Source organism: Fusarium tjaetaba, assembly GCF_013396195.1.
Source record: "Fusarium tjaetaba strain NRRL 66243 chromosome Unknown NRRL66243_c0000024, whole genome shotgun sequence".
Lineage (NCBI taxonomy): Eukaryota > Fungi > Ascomycota > Sordariomycetes > Hypocreales > Nectriaceae > Fusarium > Fusarium tjaetaba.
The window spans coordinates 180,784-198,175 of record NW_023501220.1 but is presented as its reverse complement, the minus strand read 5'-3'; the positions used below and the strand labels follow the sequence as shown (position 1 = coordinate 198,175).

At 48.6% G+C, this 17,392-nt stretch overlaps 7 protein-coding genes across 7 annotated transcripts; 3 read left to right on the top strand and 4 right to left on the bottom strand.

The window, feature by feature from the left end:
• Positions 1 to 1,682: 1,682 nt before the first annotated feature.
• FTJAE_1214 (DNA repair rad9) lies at positions 1,683 to 3,273 on the top strand (the record flags this gene model as incomplete). The annotated part of the gene is made up of 5 exons (XM_037345157.1): positions 1,683 to 1,796; positions 1,853 to 1,990; positions 2,040 to 2,403; positions 2,452 to 3,065; positions 3,112 to 3,273. The coding sequence occupies 5 exons, from the start codon at positions 1,683 to 1,685 to the stop codon at positions 3,271 to 3,273; spliced, it is 1,392 nt and encodes a 463-aa protein (XP_037211686.1).
• Positions 3,274 to 3,325: 52 nt separating this feature from the next.
• On the bottom strand, positions 3,326 to 4,414 carry FTJAE_1213 (alpha-tubulin suppressor; the record flags this gene model as incomplete). Its single annotated transcript, XM_037345146.1, has 1 exon — positions 3,326 to 4,414. The coding sequence occupies one exon, from the start codon at positions 4,412 to 4,414 to the stop codon at positions 3,326 to 3,328; it is 1,089 nt and encodes a 362-aa protein (XP_037211685.1).
• Positions 4,415 to 4,757: 343 nt separating this feature from the next.
• Positions 4,758 to 6,604, top strand: FTJAE_1212 (prephenate dehydrogenase (NADP+); the record flags this gene model as incomplete). The annotated part of the gene is made up of 3 exons (XM_037345135.1): positions 4,758 to 4,873; positions 5,425 to 5,471; positions 5,571 to 6,604. 3 exons carry the CDS (start codon positions 4,758 to 4,760, stop codon positions 6,602 to 6,604), a joined length of 1,197 nt encoding a protein of 398 aa, XP_037211684.1.
• Positions 6,605 to 6,813: 209 nt separating this feature from the next.
• On the bottom strand, positions 6,814 to 8,294 carry FTJAE_1211 (uncharacterized protein; the record flags this gene model as incomplete). The annotated part of the gene is made up of 5 exons (XM_037345124.1): positions 6,814 to 7,111; positions 7,163 to 7,527; positions 7,580 to 7,897; positions 7,952 to 8,119; positions 8,181 to 8,294. 5 exons carry the CDS (start codon positions 8,292 to 8,294, stop codon positions 6,814 to 6,816), a joined length of 1,263 nt encoding a protein of 420 aa, XP_037211683.1.
• Positions 8,295 to 9,466: 1,172 nt separating this feature from the next.
• On the bottom strand, positions 9,467 to 10,088 carry FTJAE_1210 (60S ribosomal protein L32; the record flags this gene model as incomplete). The annotated part of the gene is made up of 4 exons (XM_037345113.1): positions 9,467 to 9,575; positions 9,629 to 9,750; positions 9,841 to 9,965; positions 10,052 to 10,088. 4 exons carry the CDS (start codon positions 10,086 to 10,088, stop codon positions 9,467 to 9,469), a joined length of 393 nt encoding a protein of 130 aa, XP_037211682.1.
• Positions 10,089 to 10,557: 469 nt separating this feature from the next.
• FTJAE_1209 (40S ribosomal S16 protein) lies at positions 10,558 to 11,230 on the top strand (the record flags this gene model as incomplete). The annotated part of the gene is made up of 4 exons (XM_037345101.1): positions 10,558 to 10,623; positions 10,691 to 10,762; positions 10,888 to 10,977; positions 11,030 to 11,230. The coding sequence occupies 4 exons, from the start codon at positions 10,558 to 10,560 to the stop codon at positions 11,228 to 11,230; spliced, it is 429 nt and encodes a 142-aa protein (XP_037211681.1).
• A 765-nt stretch (positions 11,231 to 11,995) lies between these two features.
• FTJAE_1208 (aar2 containing protein) lies at positions 11,996 to 13,534 on the bottom strand (the record flags this gene model as incomplete). The annotated part of the gene is made up of 1 exon (XM_037345090.1): positions 11,996 to 13,534. One exon carries the CDS (start codon positions 13,532 to 13,534, stop codon positions 11,996 to 11,998), a length of 1,539 nt encoding a protein of 512 aa, XP_037211680.1.
• Between the last annotated feature and the right edge of the window lie 3,858 nt (positions 13,535 to 17,392).

The following is a 17,392-nucleotide window of genomic DNA, read 5'->3' as shown; positions in this document are numbered from 1 at the left end:
GTTGAGTGCTGAGAAGCTATGTTCTCGCAAAGGATGCGTCAGCATCGAACAACGGCATTGCATGAACAGACACTTATGCCGTGCCGTCCTTTCGCACCAAATAGCAATGCGTCTGTACTAGCGGACTGATTAAGAACGGGAAGTGAACAGCGACCTATTAAGAGCAATATTGATCATTAATCTGCGAACAAGAAGCAATGGGGGGAATCTGGTCGTTGAGAACTCCATTGACCAACCGTCATTCTCTGAAGAAAGAACAAGGTTGGGCGCGAAAACCATTTCCTTGTTATTACAAGCGCTAGAGCCGCTTTAACACTTTACTTGCGTGATAAAAATCGAAGAGTGTTGACGCGTAGATATCGAAGGCTCAAGGGCGGGATTATCGTGGCTTTTCGTTGATGGTGTTTCACTTGGATGGAAGGAGGTAAGATTTACATGCGTCAAGCTTGATTTTGGAACACCCATGTTGGACCCTCCCTTTAGGGGGGGCAAGAAAGCTTAGGGACCTTTATCCCAAATGCCGAAGTAATTGGTCTAAAGTATCCTAAATCTACGCTAAGTCTAACTAAATTTGCCTAAATCTTTCTATGTCTTAGATAGAGATCGTGGGTTGTCTTGCTCCCTGAGAGCCTCCTCAGGCATTCAGTGATATGCAACCGGGGTTATGCTGTGAAATCACACCAGTCGAGGTAAACAATTGATGGAAGATAAATTGCGAAATGACTTGTCAATGTATTCAATGTGTGTTCATGTTTATAAGTTCTTTCAGCCAGACATAAGGTGATATCTAAGAATAAAGAGGGCAACCTTGACCACGCACATCGTGTGTGGCGTGACCTTAACACCGCCACTAAGCCTACGTCACTGAGCGCCAAAATATGTCACTGGAGAGGAATCGCAGATCGAATTACAGAGAGGCCTCTCCCATGGTCCCTGCCAAGGCAGCGATTGGATTGGGCTGAGATGTCGTATAAAGTTGATCTGCAACCCCCTAACACCTTATTTTCCTCGTAAACAAGCTTCTTTCAACGACATCTCTTCAACTTCAACACCAAGGTGAACACAGGCCTTGCCCTTCCGTCAACCATACCTGAGCTAATGGTATCCATCTAGATAACTACCACTTTCAAACTTGCACAACAAAGAAACAAACAAACAACATCATGGGTCTTTTCTGGTCAAAGGGAGTCGGTGGTCGCCATTTCGGCACCAGTGTTCACGTTGACAAACACGGCGTCCGACGGGGCCCTTGGCGATTCTCTCTCGGAAAGTTCAGCTGCTTCCGTCGCTAAAGTACCTTGGTCGCTTGGCTGCACCTAAACAATCTTCTGATGGAACAACACACGTCTTGACGGCGCTGGAACGATGGCACGACAGTAATGGATTCTTAGGAGTTTAGGATCGGATGAGGGATAAATATTAGATTGTTCCTCCTAATACAACTTGACTTTTCACAAAATTGAACTTGGCTGTGATGACGATGTATTTTCTTGGTGTTTTGGTCTGTTAAGTACAGGGTAAGTCTAGTGGGGTTCAGGATCCACATTCAACTCCGACTTGTCATGGCTGCTCTATCAGCGTGAACGCGTGCCTGCCATTTGAAGTTGAAGACATTGACTTCACAACTGACTTCAAACATGGCGAGAATATTTTCATGAGCCATTCGAACAATTCAGAGCGTCATGGCCCTACTCAATTTCACTCTCAGTGAGGAAGGTGTTTCCGCCTTTCGCGATGCCCTCATTTGTCTGAACAAGTTCAGTGACGACGTTTCACTCGAGGCCCGCAAGGATTCAGTATGTTCAATATGTAAAGTCTCCCATTTTGCTCGTCACTCACAATTCTCCTCTAGTTTATTCTCACTACCCTCAACACCTCAAAATCTGCTTATGCAAGTGTCAGATTTGCGACGACCAAGTTCTTCTCCCGTTACCAGTACCAAGGAAGTCGCCAGTTCCGTGACCGTTTCTACTGTACACTCTATATCCGAGTAAGCTCAATTCTCTCTTCATGGTATGGATCATGCTGACCACCTGAAGGCTCTAATCTCCCTCTTTCGAAGCCGTACGGCGCCTGACTCGCAAAGAGACGCCGAGAAGCAAACACTCATCGACAGATGCGATGTCGCAATTGAAGATGGAGAGGGAGTTCAAAGTCGATTCATCGCTCGTCTTATCTTCCGAAATGGACTGACATCTACACACCGTCTCCCATTCGAGGCCTCGGTCCCAATCCACGCCAAGTTCAACAAACAAGATGCCCCCCACCACTGGACAATCTCCTCACGCACTTTGCGGCAGCTCATGGATCACTTTGGCCCTGGTATCGAGTTCCTCGATATCAACACTGATGGAGATCATGTCAATTTTACTTGTTTCAGTGAGAAGACTGTGAGCGAGGATGGTGCGTATCTGTTGACAACATGATTGCCTATAAGCTGACATTCAATAGCGGTCTTGAAGAAGCCACTCCAAACGTCAATCGCTGTCGAAGCGGATGAATTCGACGAGATTGACGTGGAAGACAAACTTCACATTGTGATATCCGTCAAAGATTTCCGCGCTATTATTCAACATGCTGGCATCACAGGTAACGATGTGTCAGCCCGATACTCAATTCCTACACAACCCATCCAGCTTTCCTATACTGGCGATGCCATGTCATGCGAATTTCTCGTCATGACTGTTGGCGAGCGCGGGACCAACACTGGCCAGAGGACTAAAAAAGGACGTAAGAATGCAACTCAGAATACCGGTCCGCGTCTTGAAGCAACATCACGGCGGCCGAGCATGGCTCCTCCAGAGTCACAACCAGCGCCAGCGCCTGCGCCTCCTCCCCCATCCTTGCCTCAGCATAATCCAACACCACAGATGAGCGCTGCTAGAGCCAGCGCCTCGCGCGTAGGAGCGTTTGACCTTCGACCCTCGCAGAGACCGGCACCACCTGCGACCAACAGATCCGAGAGTCTATTCGTTGAGGACGAAGGTTGGGAACCTATCAACTACGAGGATGAAGAGCTTGCGGAAGACAATGCTAAGCTGGGATGGGATCATAGCATTGATCCTGTAAGTTGAAAAAGCCCTTCTTGTGATCGCGTACTGACTATAGTAGAACGCTCCTGATATGGACACGAGCCGTTTCTTGGAGAATCTTGCTCCTGTTGAACCCCAGCCCGAAATTTCCCATCCACCACCAACAGATGCCGAGTCAACATACATTGAACCAACACAAAAGTTGACAGAGGTCGAAAGTCTGGCCCTGTTTCCCGACTAAGGACAAGAAAATGGGATGAAGAAAGAAAGATGTGGCATCTAGACGAGTATATTCACTCAGCTGTAATGAATACCCAACTGGTGGCACACCCTGCCCCGACTTCTCCTATCTTGGAGCCCGGGGGGATGAATTTAGATGAAGCAATGACATTCCATCGGCCTTTGACATCGTTATTCTCAACCTGAGGTCCACAGTTGCCATGCTCGCCCCATCCCCATGATAGAACATCGCCTGCGGTAGAGAGAGCAACAACATGTTCGCTGCCGATTGCAATGGTGCTCAGCTCCGGGAGATTTGGTGGGGGTAGTTGTCCGTGATCATCTCGTCCCCAAGCTTGTAGAGAACCATCCTTCCCCAGGACATAGATATTTCCCCAACTTGCGCCCACGTCTTTCCATCCAGGACATGTCTTGGGTGCACCTGATTGAATATTCCATTTATCTGAACCTAGAACCTTGATGTTTCCACTTTGTGGGTCACCGAATAGACATGTGAATTCTCTGCCACAGACAGCTCTCGTGACCTTGAAGTCGATGCCCTCGATCTTTCTAGGAGCGTGAAGGACTTGGCCTGGCTCACCAGCTTGGGACTTCCTCGCATTACCCCAGCCGTAGGCATCACCATTGTCGAGAACTGCAACGACATGCCCCATGCAAGCAGCCAGGTCGATAACTTCTGTTCCCGGAGGTGGGAATTCTCGAATTTGGGTTGCTGATGGTGTGCGAACGATGAGTTCTCCCAGACCTAGTTCGCCTTTCAACCCCGCCCCGAGACTGAAAACTCGAGTCTTCTTTCCATCTGCATCTTTAGCCACAAGGATAGAAGCCTCCCATGTTGCTGTGATCAAGGCAATCTCGCCAACTGGAGATTCTCCGTTCTTAGTAAGCTGGATTTCTCGAAACACAGCTGCATCCGGACCAGTGTTCAATCCACATGCACCTGGCGTGGGATCACCGCTCCAGTAAAGTTGGCCAGTTTTCGTAAGAAGCAACGTATGGTTTCCACCCGCTGCGACTTTTGTAATGGAGGAGGTTGGAGGGTCAGGATGGAAGAGGACCTGCTTCGGCACTGAAACGTCTTCTTTGTGGCCAATACCCAACTGACCAGAGCCATTTGAGCCTAACGCAAATACGACCTCCATTTTTTTTTTTTTTTAAAAAAAAAAAGAAGCGAAATTATCAACTGAATCAGTGCAAGTCATCAAAAGCTCCTCCTCTGATATTCTCCATACTTCTCTTGACGCTGAAGTGGATAGCTTCATAGATCCACCTATCGCTATAACGCGAAATATCGGTGGCTTACGTAACAACCTTCAAATCTCCACCATAAAGAAGGTCGCGAACTTTTTTTTTTTCACTCTGACTTTTTTCTTCACTCTCAAACACACTCTTTTGAGCTTTCCGCACAAAGCTCTCTTAAAGCACAGTCGCTTGAGAGGATGTGATTCGTGTTTCCTGCTCTTATTAAATCGCGCAGCAGATAATATGGCTTCACAATCGCAGCCCGTCCCTGAGGGGATGGAGAACTTCGTCGTCGGACTGATCGGTATGGGCGATATGGGCAAGATGTATGCCGAAAGGCTGTCTGCCGCTGGCTGGAGGTAAGTCTTGAATCCATTGCGATTCGCACTTGCAGCTCCAGCTCCTTTTCTTCAAATGGTAAGCCAACTCTTCCTCCTCAACATTCACTCCCCTCCCCTCTTTCATGATGACTAGAGCGCATTTGGCTCGAGCATTGTTCAGGGACGCCTGGTGTCCGTTATGGCCATCAGAATCGGACCTGTGCTCTCAATGATGTAAACGCTTGCTACCTTAATTATCAACTGTCTGAATTTTCACCCGTCTACCTCATTTTGTTAGCACTTCTGCTTTGACACAAGCTAACAACTACAAGAACAGATACTATCTTCCTGTGAATGCAACCCCGGACCGGATGCCGAGTGGCTAACGGCGGAGCTACTTTAGGATCATGGCCTGCGACAGAGAAGAGAATCAGGAAAAGCTTGAGAAAGAATATGCTGGAAATGTATGACTTGATGATTCCTGCCTGCTCTGCCTCGCTCCAAGTCGCTGAAGCTATCGAATAGAAAAATATAGAAATTTGTCGAAATGGCCATTATGTTTCCCGCGCAAGCGACTACATCATCTATAGCGTCGAGGCCGCCGTCATTGACCGTGTAATTGCTCAGTATGGACCATGTACGCGCCCTCTCTTCGTATTCCCTTGTGAATGTTTCCTTCGAGCGTCTCTTCTCAAGGTTAAACAGTAGCCATCTAGACACTGACTGTTGTGACCAGCTACCAAGCTTGGTGCCATTGTTGGAGGTCAAACCTCTTGCAAGTCCCCCGAGATCGCTGCCTTTGAGGCTCACCTCCCCGCCGACGTCGATATTATCTCGTGCCACTCACTTCATGGCCCCAATGTTGATCCGACTAACCAACCCCTTGTGCTCATCCAACACCGTGCCCCAGATTCAGCTCTCCGAAAGGTTGAGACTGTCCTCAGCTGTCTCCGCTCAAAGTTTGTCCATCTCTCCGCCCGCGAGCACGACCGCATCACCGCCGATACTCAAGCAGTCACCCATGCAGCCTTCTTATCTATGGGTAAGGCGTGGCACGCTAACAAGCAATTTCCTTGGGAGCTGAGTCGATATGTTGGCGGTATTGAGAATGTCAAGGTCAATTTGATGCTGCGCATCTACAGTCAAAAATGGCATGTGTACGCCGGCCTTGCTATTCTTAACCCTGAAGCGAGTGAACAGATCTCACAGTACGCACGAAGCGTCACCGATTTGTACAAACTCATGCTCGAAGGAAACCGTGAGGGCTTCAGAGAACGAGTCTACCGTGCACGCGACAAGGTATTCGGTTCATCCACGACCTGGGACACACGCCCCTTGCTTGAGCCGTCGATCCTGTCGTCCTTCTCGCTCGGCACGCCTACTGATGAGCCTCGACCCAACAACCATCTCTCGATCCTTGCAATGGTCGACTGCTGGGCGGCGCTCAACATTGTGCCATACGATCATATGCTCTGCAGCACTCCTCTCTTTCGCTTGCGCCTTGGTGTCACTGAATACCTGTTCCGCAACGAAGATGTCCTCGAGGCAGCCATTGAGACTGCAATCGAGGATAAGACGTACCGTAGCGATGATCTGGAGTTTACTTTTGCAGCACGGGCCTGGGCTGAGTGTGTCAACCTGGGACATTTCGAGACATGGGAGAAGCGGTTCGTGAGTACTCAACAGTTCTTTGAACCACGGTTCGAGGAGGCCAAGGTGGTGGGTAATCAAATGATGAAGAAGATATTGGAGAATTCCAAGGATAATTAGTAGAGATGGACCAATCATAGGTTAACAAAAGACTCATACTCCCACAGAAGCAAATGTTCCAAGACTCTAGACAAAGCCTGACTCGACCAAGTAACAACCAGTCCGACAACCTCTCAAACGCCGCAAAACCCCAGACCAGTTTTAAGTGCACCACCAAGTCTTGTAACCTCACTGGTTTCCCAAGCACACACTTTCCATAATCATCATCCTTACACCTGAGTCATCACATCGGGAACTCTAGCCTCAATGCTCTCCTCTGTCATCGCAACACCATGGTCAGTTCCGAATGCCATAGGCGATGGTCCTTCGCCATTGCTTTCATTCTCGGCCCCTGAGGACTTGATATTGGAAGTATCACCGAGGGACGAGGTGGTTGCTGAGACTGTATTCTCACCACCGCCAAAAAGGCTCCATGAATATCCGTCCAGAGGAAGGATATTAGACGTGCTAGACAACAGTTGATCAGTAAGGCGGCGACGTGCGGATCTCGGACCAGGAGTAGTGGGACTGCGCCGTCTTGGTTAATAAGGCTGGCTTAAAACATCTCTAAGCACTTACCGAGGAATCCGTGTGGCACGCCCTCTCTGTCGTGGGTGTTGACTGTTGTTGATTTGATCATCTTCATGCTCGTCAGGCTCATGGAAAGTAGCCAACCATGGCCAAGGGTTTCCCAGCAAGTCAGGCGTCGAGGCGATAGCCTCAGAATCACCCTGAGCGGCATTGGCCAAGACCTTCTCCCCTTCGCGCATACGTTGCCTTTTTGCAGCAACGTTCTTAACAGTGGGCAACTGCCGTCCTCCTCTGAGTCCAGATATTTTACTCCTAAGCCCGTTCCGAAAAGGTTGATTTTGATTGTGACTTGCGAGCATACGGGCGATCTGCTCGTCAAGCAGTTCCATCATTCGACGATTGCCGATCTGAGGCTGGATGCATCGGTCAACAATCTGCCATTGATGATCAGGGATCCAAACTCACTCTAGGGCGGTGCTCGTCAATATGTCTAACAACATCTTTGTCAATGACTGGCCTTCCGCCTAGAGACTCAAACCCAAAACCGGCAGCAGCTGTTGGAGTAATCTCGCCATCGGCGACTGCATTGAGGCTCAAAAATGCCCGATCAACGCACACAGGGCGGCATCTTTGGCAGATCTTGTATTGACAAAGCGCATCTTCATCCAGGGTCCGTTGTCCCTTGTCACTGAACGAAGACTCGAACCCTAGGGGTGGAAGAAGGTTGCCAAACAGAGACGAAGTGCTTTTTTGCCGCTCCTCCTTTGCAATAACGTCCTTCAACTACCAGAGATATTAGTATACTTCGAGGGCTACAGGAGAATATTGTTGCCTCACTTCCTCTCGCTGTTTTAGGATAGTTGCAATTTGATCTGGTCGGTAGGATGCCATCTGCTCAGGAGTGAGTTCTTGAAGAAAGCTAAGCTTGTCGCGTCGAGCTTCTGCGCTGCCTTTTCGAACAACCATGTTCTTGCGAAAGCTGAAATCCAAGTAGTCCATGCATGGCTGCTCTCCAGTTAGTTACCAAGGTCTACCAGTTGTTTCTATTGCTTGGAAGGCCTCTCACCAGTTTCTCCTCGATTATCTTCTCGTGATCCTGTGTACACTGGTAGAGCCACCCAAACTGACCGGGCTCATGACAAGAGGAACATTTAGAGTCCGCATCGTAGATTCGGGTCATGGTTAGATGGGTGCATGTTGGTTTATAGGGTTGCTGCTGCATCAACCGTGGTGGTAGAAACGCCATTGTCATGCTGGAATGGCCAATATCGGCGGGAATGCTCTGAAGGTGCACTCAATCAAACACTTGAGCATATAGAGAAGACGAAAAGGTCCCGAGTAAAGAAAGGAGCCCGAGTCGAGTTGCAAGCGGCTGGTTGACTATAAGCGATGCCGTGTATAAAGTTGCTTCATGATATTGGAGAGGCTACCAGGAAGGGGAATGAGAGGGGCTCAAGGGAAAGTTTCAATTCAAATGGAATTGGGAAAAGGAAGTTTATTTTTACCTTCAAGCCGAACCTGAGGCGCGAGGTTCGGCTCGTCGTCATGGCCAGCTGTTATGCCATGAGATTGGGCAAGTGCGAGGTAAGTGGCAGCTGCCTGCCAACCGCCAGTGTACCACCATCAAAGCAAACTTTTCCAGACTCTAGACATCAGCCTTCAAATTTTAAGTTCTAAGAGCTAGGTCGTTGCTGAAGCGTGCTCTTGGAATATAGGACTTCCATCATGTCGTCCTAATGGACATCACTTCACTTCAAGGCCGTGATCTTGGTCATCAAGTACAGCTTCCTCAACATAGTATTGCCTTATTGAAGATGCAGGGAAGTGTGCCAATGAATTTGGTTGAGAACGACAAAGCCCCGAGGCAATCATCATCCTTACAATGATTATGTTCAACAAAATAGCCAGGGAAAACACACACAGAATTCTTTCTAGCCTTGCGGACTATTGCAAACGAATCCGGCTTGCGTAGGCACCAACGTCATAATCAGTCTTCGCTGCAAAAGTAAAACGGTCAACATTTCGAGGGCTTTGGGGGAGCAGATGGGGCCCTCAGACGGAGTCTTGTTTATTTTCATGGTCTCATCCACAATTCACAATATGTTCACCCTTCACCCACGCCTCCATCAGAGACCTCATCAGCTTCGAGTGGATAAGACATATATTCCATGTCACTTCCAACTCAAAAGAGAATTTGCTACTCAGGCGGTTGATGCCAGATATCATTGTCGTTCAACGGCGCGTTTTTTTATTCTCTAGCATGCCATGGAGCTATGTGCCAGAACCGCAAGTAACGCAAACCCCTTTCCGATGCATAACCGTAAAGCAGCCCAATAACCGATCCATTTCCTTTTAAACCTCGGTGGTAACCTTCGCCTTGGGGTTGGTGACCTTGACACCCAGTTGCTTGGCGCGGGCAATGATGTCAACTCGCTTCCTCGACGAGACGTTGTGGGCAATCCTGAAAACATGGTTAGCTACAATTGGCCGCGTGACTTTAAAGGGAGAGCGTACTCGGCAGCGTGGGTTCGGTTGTGCATGAGGAGAAGCTCGACATCGTTGACGTTGCTGACGAGGAAAGCCTTGTGGCCGGAGGGGGTCATGTAGCGGGTCTTCTTGTTGGAGCCATAGCCGATCTAAAATCATGCAACATTAGCACTAAGTTCTGTGTCCCGCCTGGTGGAAAGTCGATAATTCTCGTCAGGCCTCGCAAAGGTTCGACATACAGAGGGCATGGCAATGGTGCCGCGGAATCGTCGTCGGACACGGCTGTCGATACCCTTGGGCTTGCGCCAGCTGGGGTCGACACACTTGAAGCGATCACTCTGGTGACGCTCGAAGCGCTTCGTGCCTGCACACACAAGTCAGCATTTTGACTATCACTCGTTTCTCCTTCGTTCACTCGTGTTGTCGCAAAGGAATGTCGAATTTACGTACGCTTCTTGACGATCTTGACGTGCTTAGCGGCAACCATTCTGTAATATGTTAATAAAGCGTCTTGGTTGATGGTAGATGTGGTTTGCTGACCTGACGACTGCACAGGGGACGGTTAGTAGAACGTTGAACTTCGGCTGTGAGTTGTTAGACGCACGAAAATTTGTCAAGGTGGGCAGTCCGGCTCACAATGCTCGTAGTGTTCACGTGCAGTGCCCTAACGAGGGTCGATGGATTTGGGGAAATGTGAGTTTGCCGTGGAAAAAAGAGCGTGCAAATCTTGGTCTGAAAAGGACTAAGTCCGTTGGTGTAATTTTGTCTACAAGATCTCAATTTTTCGAAGCCCTGGCTTTGTGCGTGGGCCTCCCTCTTATTGGCTAAGAAAAAGATACGGTCCCACTCGGCACTAGCGCCTTTCACGAAAGAGACAGAATCTAAACTCCCACCAAAAGATCACCACGCTTTCAACCTCCGCCCGCCGCCCAACGACAACACCAAGACCAGCAATCATGTCTACTCAGTCAGTGCAGTGTTTTGGTAAAAAGAAGACCGCCACCGCCGTTGCTCACTGCAAGGTACGCGAAATTCCCAGAAACAGATGAGAGATGAGCCAGAGAAGCTGACATGTCTTGAAATTTCCAGGCTGGCCGCGGTCTCATCAAGGTCAACGGACGACCTCTCTCCCTCGTCCAGCCCGAGATCTTGCGCTTCAAGGTACGGATCACGAATCCCTCGACCGTTTACGAAAGCACGTCGTTCAATCATCGAATCTGACATGACGATGCTCGCGAATGGTGTTGTGTCTTGTTGGGAACTAAAGATTAACACTCTTATCCTAGGTCTACGAGCCTCTTCTCGTTGTTGGCCTTGACAAGTTTGCCAACGTAGATATCAGATGTCGAGTGTCAGGAGGTGGGCATACTTCGCAAGTTGGTTAAGCCCTGTTCTGTCGATTTTGACGACTTACTAATTGCATATAAGATCTATGCCATCCGACAGGCCATTGCCAAGTCTCTGATCGCCTACTACCAGAAGTTTGTCGATGAGCACTCCAAGAACCTCCTCAAGCAGGCTCTCGTCCAGTTCGACCGAACCCTCCTCGTTGCCGACAACCGCCGATGCGAGCCCAAGAAGTTCGGTGGTAAGGGTGCCCGCTCTCGCTTCCAGAAGTCTTACCGTTAAACGGTTCAAGATGTTTGTCGGAATGGGGCAAAAAAGCGTCGAGCCGGAGTGTTGGTGCAGTGGAGGATACTACGGGCAGTGCGAAAAAGGGACTGGAGTCACAATTTCCCTGGTTTGGGAATGGGTTTCCCATTAGCATTTGCATGGTCTTGCTTTTGACGGATTGTAAAGGATCTGGCAGGCAAATGAAATCTTCAAAGTTAACGACGCGGCCCGCGCTGCTACGCACTGTGATGTTAATGAACTGCCTCTTTGCTGGACTCGCTCCGTTACTCAGTTTCCATCTTTCGTATGTGATGACCTGTTTCCAATTTTGACAAGAGTTTGCAACATAGGGGCACTTTGCGAATCTCCGTCGGGTCAAGACAATTCAGTAGAGGAAGTGCATGCAATTCGCGAGCCCTGTGAAGTTAGATTAGCGTCACTTACCAATTGGACTGCTGGCCGCGGTTCAAAACTATCCCCTTTTTCCATGCTATCAATTTCAACCCTGGGCTGTTCAATAGGTTCAATGTATCAATAAAAGATAAAAGTTTCGTACTTTGTTGCTGTGATGTTGACAAACCCCAACTCCCAACTCCAGCTCTATAAAACTCAATCGTTTGACCAATCCAAATGCATTCCGATGGTGAGCTACTCCTTGCACACAAGGTAACACATTATGCACTGTTTTTCCTTTCGCGTCTGGAACCCCTTTGCTGTTGTCCGCTCTGCTAAACTCCTTTGATGTCTGGACACACGAAGCGTTCTCGTGAGATAGCATATCTAGTCGTTCCACGAGACAAGATCGCGTTGTCGTCCAGACTCATCCAGATCAACAATCTCTGGTGCCCACTCTCCACGCTCATCTTCGGCTGCCAAGTCAGCAACCTCTAGCTCGACTTCCTCACCATCTTCCATCATGACTTTGCCTCGGCGTAGATAGTCTCCGCGAAGATCCCAATCCAGTGTACCAGTCACGACAGCTTCAAGCCCCGCAAAAGCTGTAGCAACAGCCAATTGCTCGGATGTGGCATTGCTCCCCAAGCCTTGCAGGAATTCGTCCAAGCGTCTTTTGTAGACAGTGAGCGAAAGTCGAAGATCTTTGGTTTGTGACTCTGCAGTGTCAAGAATTGAACCTTCAAGCCAGGAAGCGCTGTACGTGAGTTGGGCCGTCAAGGTGCGAATGAATGCGGCTGCAAGAGACGGTCGACGGATTGGGAGGAGATGAGCACGGAGAAAGATCTTCAGCAACATATGCCACCATTGCTGGATGCATGAATCGTTGCCAAGGTGGACGCCTACAACGAAAGAGAACTGGAATTCACCGATAACGTCGTCAGGGCTCAGATCATTATCAGAAGCGTCGAGCTGCGACAAGATATAAGGAGTTGCATCCGTGGCTCTCAAGGTCCGGTCGGCTCCGGTATTATCTGTTGAGTATGTTTTTGTCCGTTGGCTGAAGGCGAAGTTGAGCTCGCGAGCCTTGAGCAAAGGGTTTGAGATTGAGTTGTCAAGTTCCATCTCACCAGCCATGAGTATCGACCCCTTGACACGATCGCCGGTATGTACCGTCCAGTTATCGTAGTTCTGTCCCGTTACTCGATTGAGAAGACCCTCTGTGATCTTGCCAGTCAATTGCTCCCACATGTTCAGATTTTTGTGTGATGTAGCCTGAGTAAGTTCACCATTGGCGGCGTTTACTGCGCTTGGATCTTGATAAGGGACAAGTTTTGAGTGAATAGTATCAAGGTTATCGGCTTGGATGCGGGCTTCAGCACGAGCTGAGTCACCCAGAACTTCATTGTATCGATCCCACTGCATAACATGGACAGTGTCGACACTTTTCGTGACAATCCAGAAACCGCAGCGAGCAGAAAGGCCTCCTGGGTGAGCAACCCAGAAGAAGTGAGCACCTGGTGGTATATCCCTGACGCCACCAAAGTGCTTAGCTGTGAAGGATATTGAGTCGTAGCCAACCGTGAAGACTTCGGGCAAGTCCAATATGAGTACCACATCTCCGCCTCCCATGTTGTGTGTTAGTGGCTCCCGGCCTGGGCTGTGGAAGGGGTTGGAAGAGCCATGCTGAGAGGTCTTGATCACAGCATTCTCGCTCTGTCGCGAGGGAGGATCCAAGGGCGGAGGGCCATCATCATCTTGTTGCTCGTGAGGCGTCTCGCTGACTTGATGAACATGGAGAGTGCCCAGAGGATGTGTTCCCAGTACTGACACGGACTTTGCAGAGCCACCGCCGAAAGAAGCGCTTGAGTTCGATTTCGTCAAACCCTTGGGTCGTGACGGAATGGACGGAAGATCTCTCTCCATTCTGAATAGGCGGCAATGGGTCCTTCCTGGAGCCGGCGATGAAACCTACCAGTAATAACTGTGAAGATTCGGATAGTGTTACTCCAATATCGGTATTGACTTTCTGGGTAGCCGAAAACCGATGCAGTACGAGATATGATGGGTGTAAGGGTACAGTGCTGAGTCTATAATGCTGCTAGGTATGCGCTGCAGAACATTGATGGATGGCGGGGTCGGGTAGAAAAAAAAAGCAGGCAGCCCACGTAAGTTAATGTATGAATGGTAGAAACCTTATCAGATGCGATACAATACTTGATGTGCGTCGGTACTTTACCTAAACTCAGTGAAGCTTTAGGATACCTACTCTTCTAAACTCAACAAAGGTTTCGGGTTCTTTTGTCGATTACTCTGCGTGATTGACTTCACATTTCTCTTCGTATCCAGAGCTTTCTTTGACCGCGTGGCACGCCCTATGCAGGACAGCACGTCATCAGTAACTGGCACGAAAGAGCCGCTGAATGACGTTCTAAGACAACAAGATCAAGTAAAATTATATTATAAACGGAGACGGCTCATTTATCGAATAAGGTAGTTGTGGCCCAAATTTACTGCTGAGATAACGGATGAACTTGGGTTTGATTTGGTGACTGAATGCCTGATATTGCCTTAACCCGCTTTTTTCGTCAGTACTACGAGCATCACTTCGGCAAGACGAAAAAGAAATAACTTTGACAATAAATGCCACTTTTTTGTATTAGGCTTCTGCAGTACTTGAATATCTTCACAATCAAAAATTACTCTGAAGTCTTCTCAGCAACACTTTATCATGTGAAACTGTGAGTGTCATGCCACTTTCTTGAGTTTTGGAGTCATGGAGTCATTGATATCTCAAACTTCTGCACTTGCTTATATGAGTCAAGAGGAAAGCATCTGGTCAAAGTAATCGGTCCTAAGATGTGGTAAAGTTAACGCATCCCCGGAGCAAAAGCACGTTTAGATTTCTGGCTGCCTTGCGTCCGTCCCGAGCCGCATCACCGATGTTTCAACGGTTATTTGACCCACTGATGCTCTCACTCAGGTAATTGTCTGCTGTAATACCGATAAAAATACTGATGCGCGAGACGCCACATGGCCACTCAATCACCATCTCGATAGCCCTATCCAAGAGTCACTAAACCCAGCGGTCCAAGCTAGGTGACGCTCTGTATGTGAAACACAACATATCCTATATCTCCGATCATATAGCCGCCAAGAACTATCCTTCCGGCTGTCATCCAAAACCTGATGGGTTGTTCCTCCACCGCACGCCCTGTTTCGACATCGCATCGCATCCTTCCTGGCTCCCTGCAACGTCACCATACATTAACCACAACGAGGTAGAGCCCTGCTACGGATCAATGCTGGAGCAAACACTGCCACTATCATGGATCCCGTAAGTGCCGGTCAAGGGTACTTTGCGTGCGTCCGTGTGCGGCGTAAGTTTGCTACCATGCAGAGCTTGTGCATAAACCCTGGCTCAGGCTCGGGATGACCGATAGTCAGTCGTATTGTCTGCTGGAAGAATCACCATGATTATTGAGGATAGATTCCTCTAACAGCTAAGTATTCTCCTGCAACAGAGCACCATCTGAGTATAGAGTATACTGGTGGAACGATCTCTTGGTGGCCTGTGATGGCGTTGACAGTGCAATCGTCTCACATATAGACTATACGATGAAACATGACAATAATTTATTCCAAGTTCGCAATGAAGAGTATAAACTGTTTCGGAAAATTAGATACTGTACTTTTGGTTATCGGTGGGTGGTTGGACTGACATATGCAACCACCTCCAATACATATCCATGTAGTTCAATTTAACCGTGTACTCTGTAACCTCAGCCTTGTCAGTGACACAACCGCCAAATCATTGTGTCATACCGTTGGACTTCAAGACAAGCCGTCAAATGGTGTCGTATCACGTACCTGAATGCATCAAACTTCACACCCGTCTCAGGCTCTAAATCCCCGCACCGTTGCCAACGGCCAGCCATTGCCGTTCTCAGGCGTGTAAATGTAAACCTTGGTTTGACGTCCCGATATAAAGGAACTAACAAGACCAGCCTAGACTGAGTTCTACACCATGCGAAAATTAGTTTCCATGGGCGTATGCATATGTATACATACATTCATACGGACACGAAACAATTCCAGGCCCCAACAGCCCAAGGGCCATGGCCCATGTCTTGTCTCTCCTCTTGTCTTGTCTTGTGTTACCTGACAGTTCACTTTGCCGGGCTTGCAAGTAACGTCAGTCAGTCAGTAAAGAGGTACATACTAAACGACGAGCGGCTAAATTCTCCTAGCGCCGCGTGGTCGCCCCCTTGTTCGTCCGCAACGGCGTCAGTCACACTCACTCACACACACACACTTACTTACTTTGGGGTCCCTTTGGCTGCACGCTACGCACGCACTTTTCTCGCCTTGTTTCGCTTCGCTTTGGCCTTGGTATAAGTTAGTTGGTTCGCTTTTTTGTTCTAGTTGGAATTTCCCCTGGCTAGGCTTTTCTTTTCGCACGCGATCCTGTACACGCCCCCCTTGTTTACTCCTAACTTACCTACTTTAGTCCCCTTTCTCGATGAGACGTTACAGTACCTGCGGGTAGCTTATCTGTGTTCCAACGGCGACGGTTTATAAGGCTGCGAGCATCGTGTCCAGATGCGTAGCAGAATGGTATAACTAGTGCTCCTTGACGATGACTGACTCGTTGACTCTCGCTCAATGAACGGCATTTATTGAGTGGTTCTCTCCTGACTCGAGTAACATTATAACCCTTGTCTATATCATGAAACTCTATCCAACATTTGTATCCATATTATATATGCGTGCGCAGTAGATGCATGCATGGACCTCGAGCAGCGCCGTAGAATACAACTTCACCCATAACTTCTCACATTTCTTTCCCCCTTCCTCACATCCATGGATCCCGGCTGTAGATCCTCTCGAGTATCTAACTAACGTCAGGCTGTCGGGGCCATCAACACCAACCACATACATACATACATACATACATACGCATACGCACACACCACACACTGGCCTCTCGCCAATCTATAGATCTGCTGGATATATCGCTTTTTGCCCCCTCCACTTGGCGTTGCTTAAAGCCGAGAGACATGATCAGACCACTTCCGTCCACTCTACGGTACGGTACTGTACCTCCTTGTTGATAAGCTAACGTGCACTACACATGTACGTCAGGCGCTTCCATGTCTTGTGTTACCCGACCTTTCCCTTCTCTACCCTTCGCCTTGCCCATCACCACCATCACCAATCTACAATCCTTGCTTGCCCTTGGGCTCTTTTGTTATTCACACCCTTGACTTGGACTTGGGACTATCCGCATAGATTAGCGTCTGTAACACAGCAACACAACTCGACCACCCCCATCTGCAGCATGTATGTGTGTATATACGTATTACTCTGTGCAACACAACCCTACCACGGCACGCCGCCCACGCTTAACCAGGTTTAAGCATCATTCCCATGTGTCTTGATCGATTTTGCCTCTTCTGAAAAGAGATAGGGCTGACTTGTGACCCGACAGACCGGTTCACTAAGTCTTTGTCGCATTCTGAAATCGTTTCGAGGACTTGAGTGTATATAATTCATCGTCACAAGTTTAGTCCTTGTTCCGCACTTTTATTCATTCAAGACTCAAAATGACAATACCACTGTTCACAGAGATGGCACAAGCTTCAGGCTAACTTTTTTTTCAACACGTGTGGCTTAATGTACTCGTTTAACAAACTACAATTTACCGCCATGCGAATCATCACTGCCGATGCATCTATTCGTACCCCCCTGATTGGCCATTCCACAAATTTAGAATGAGGCCGT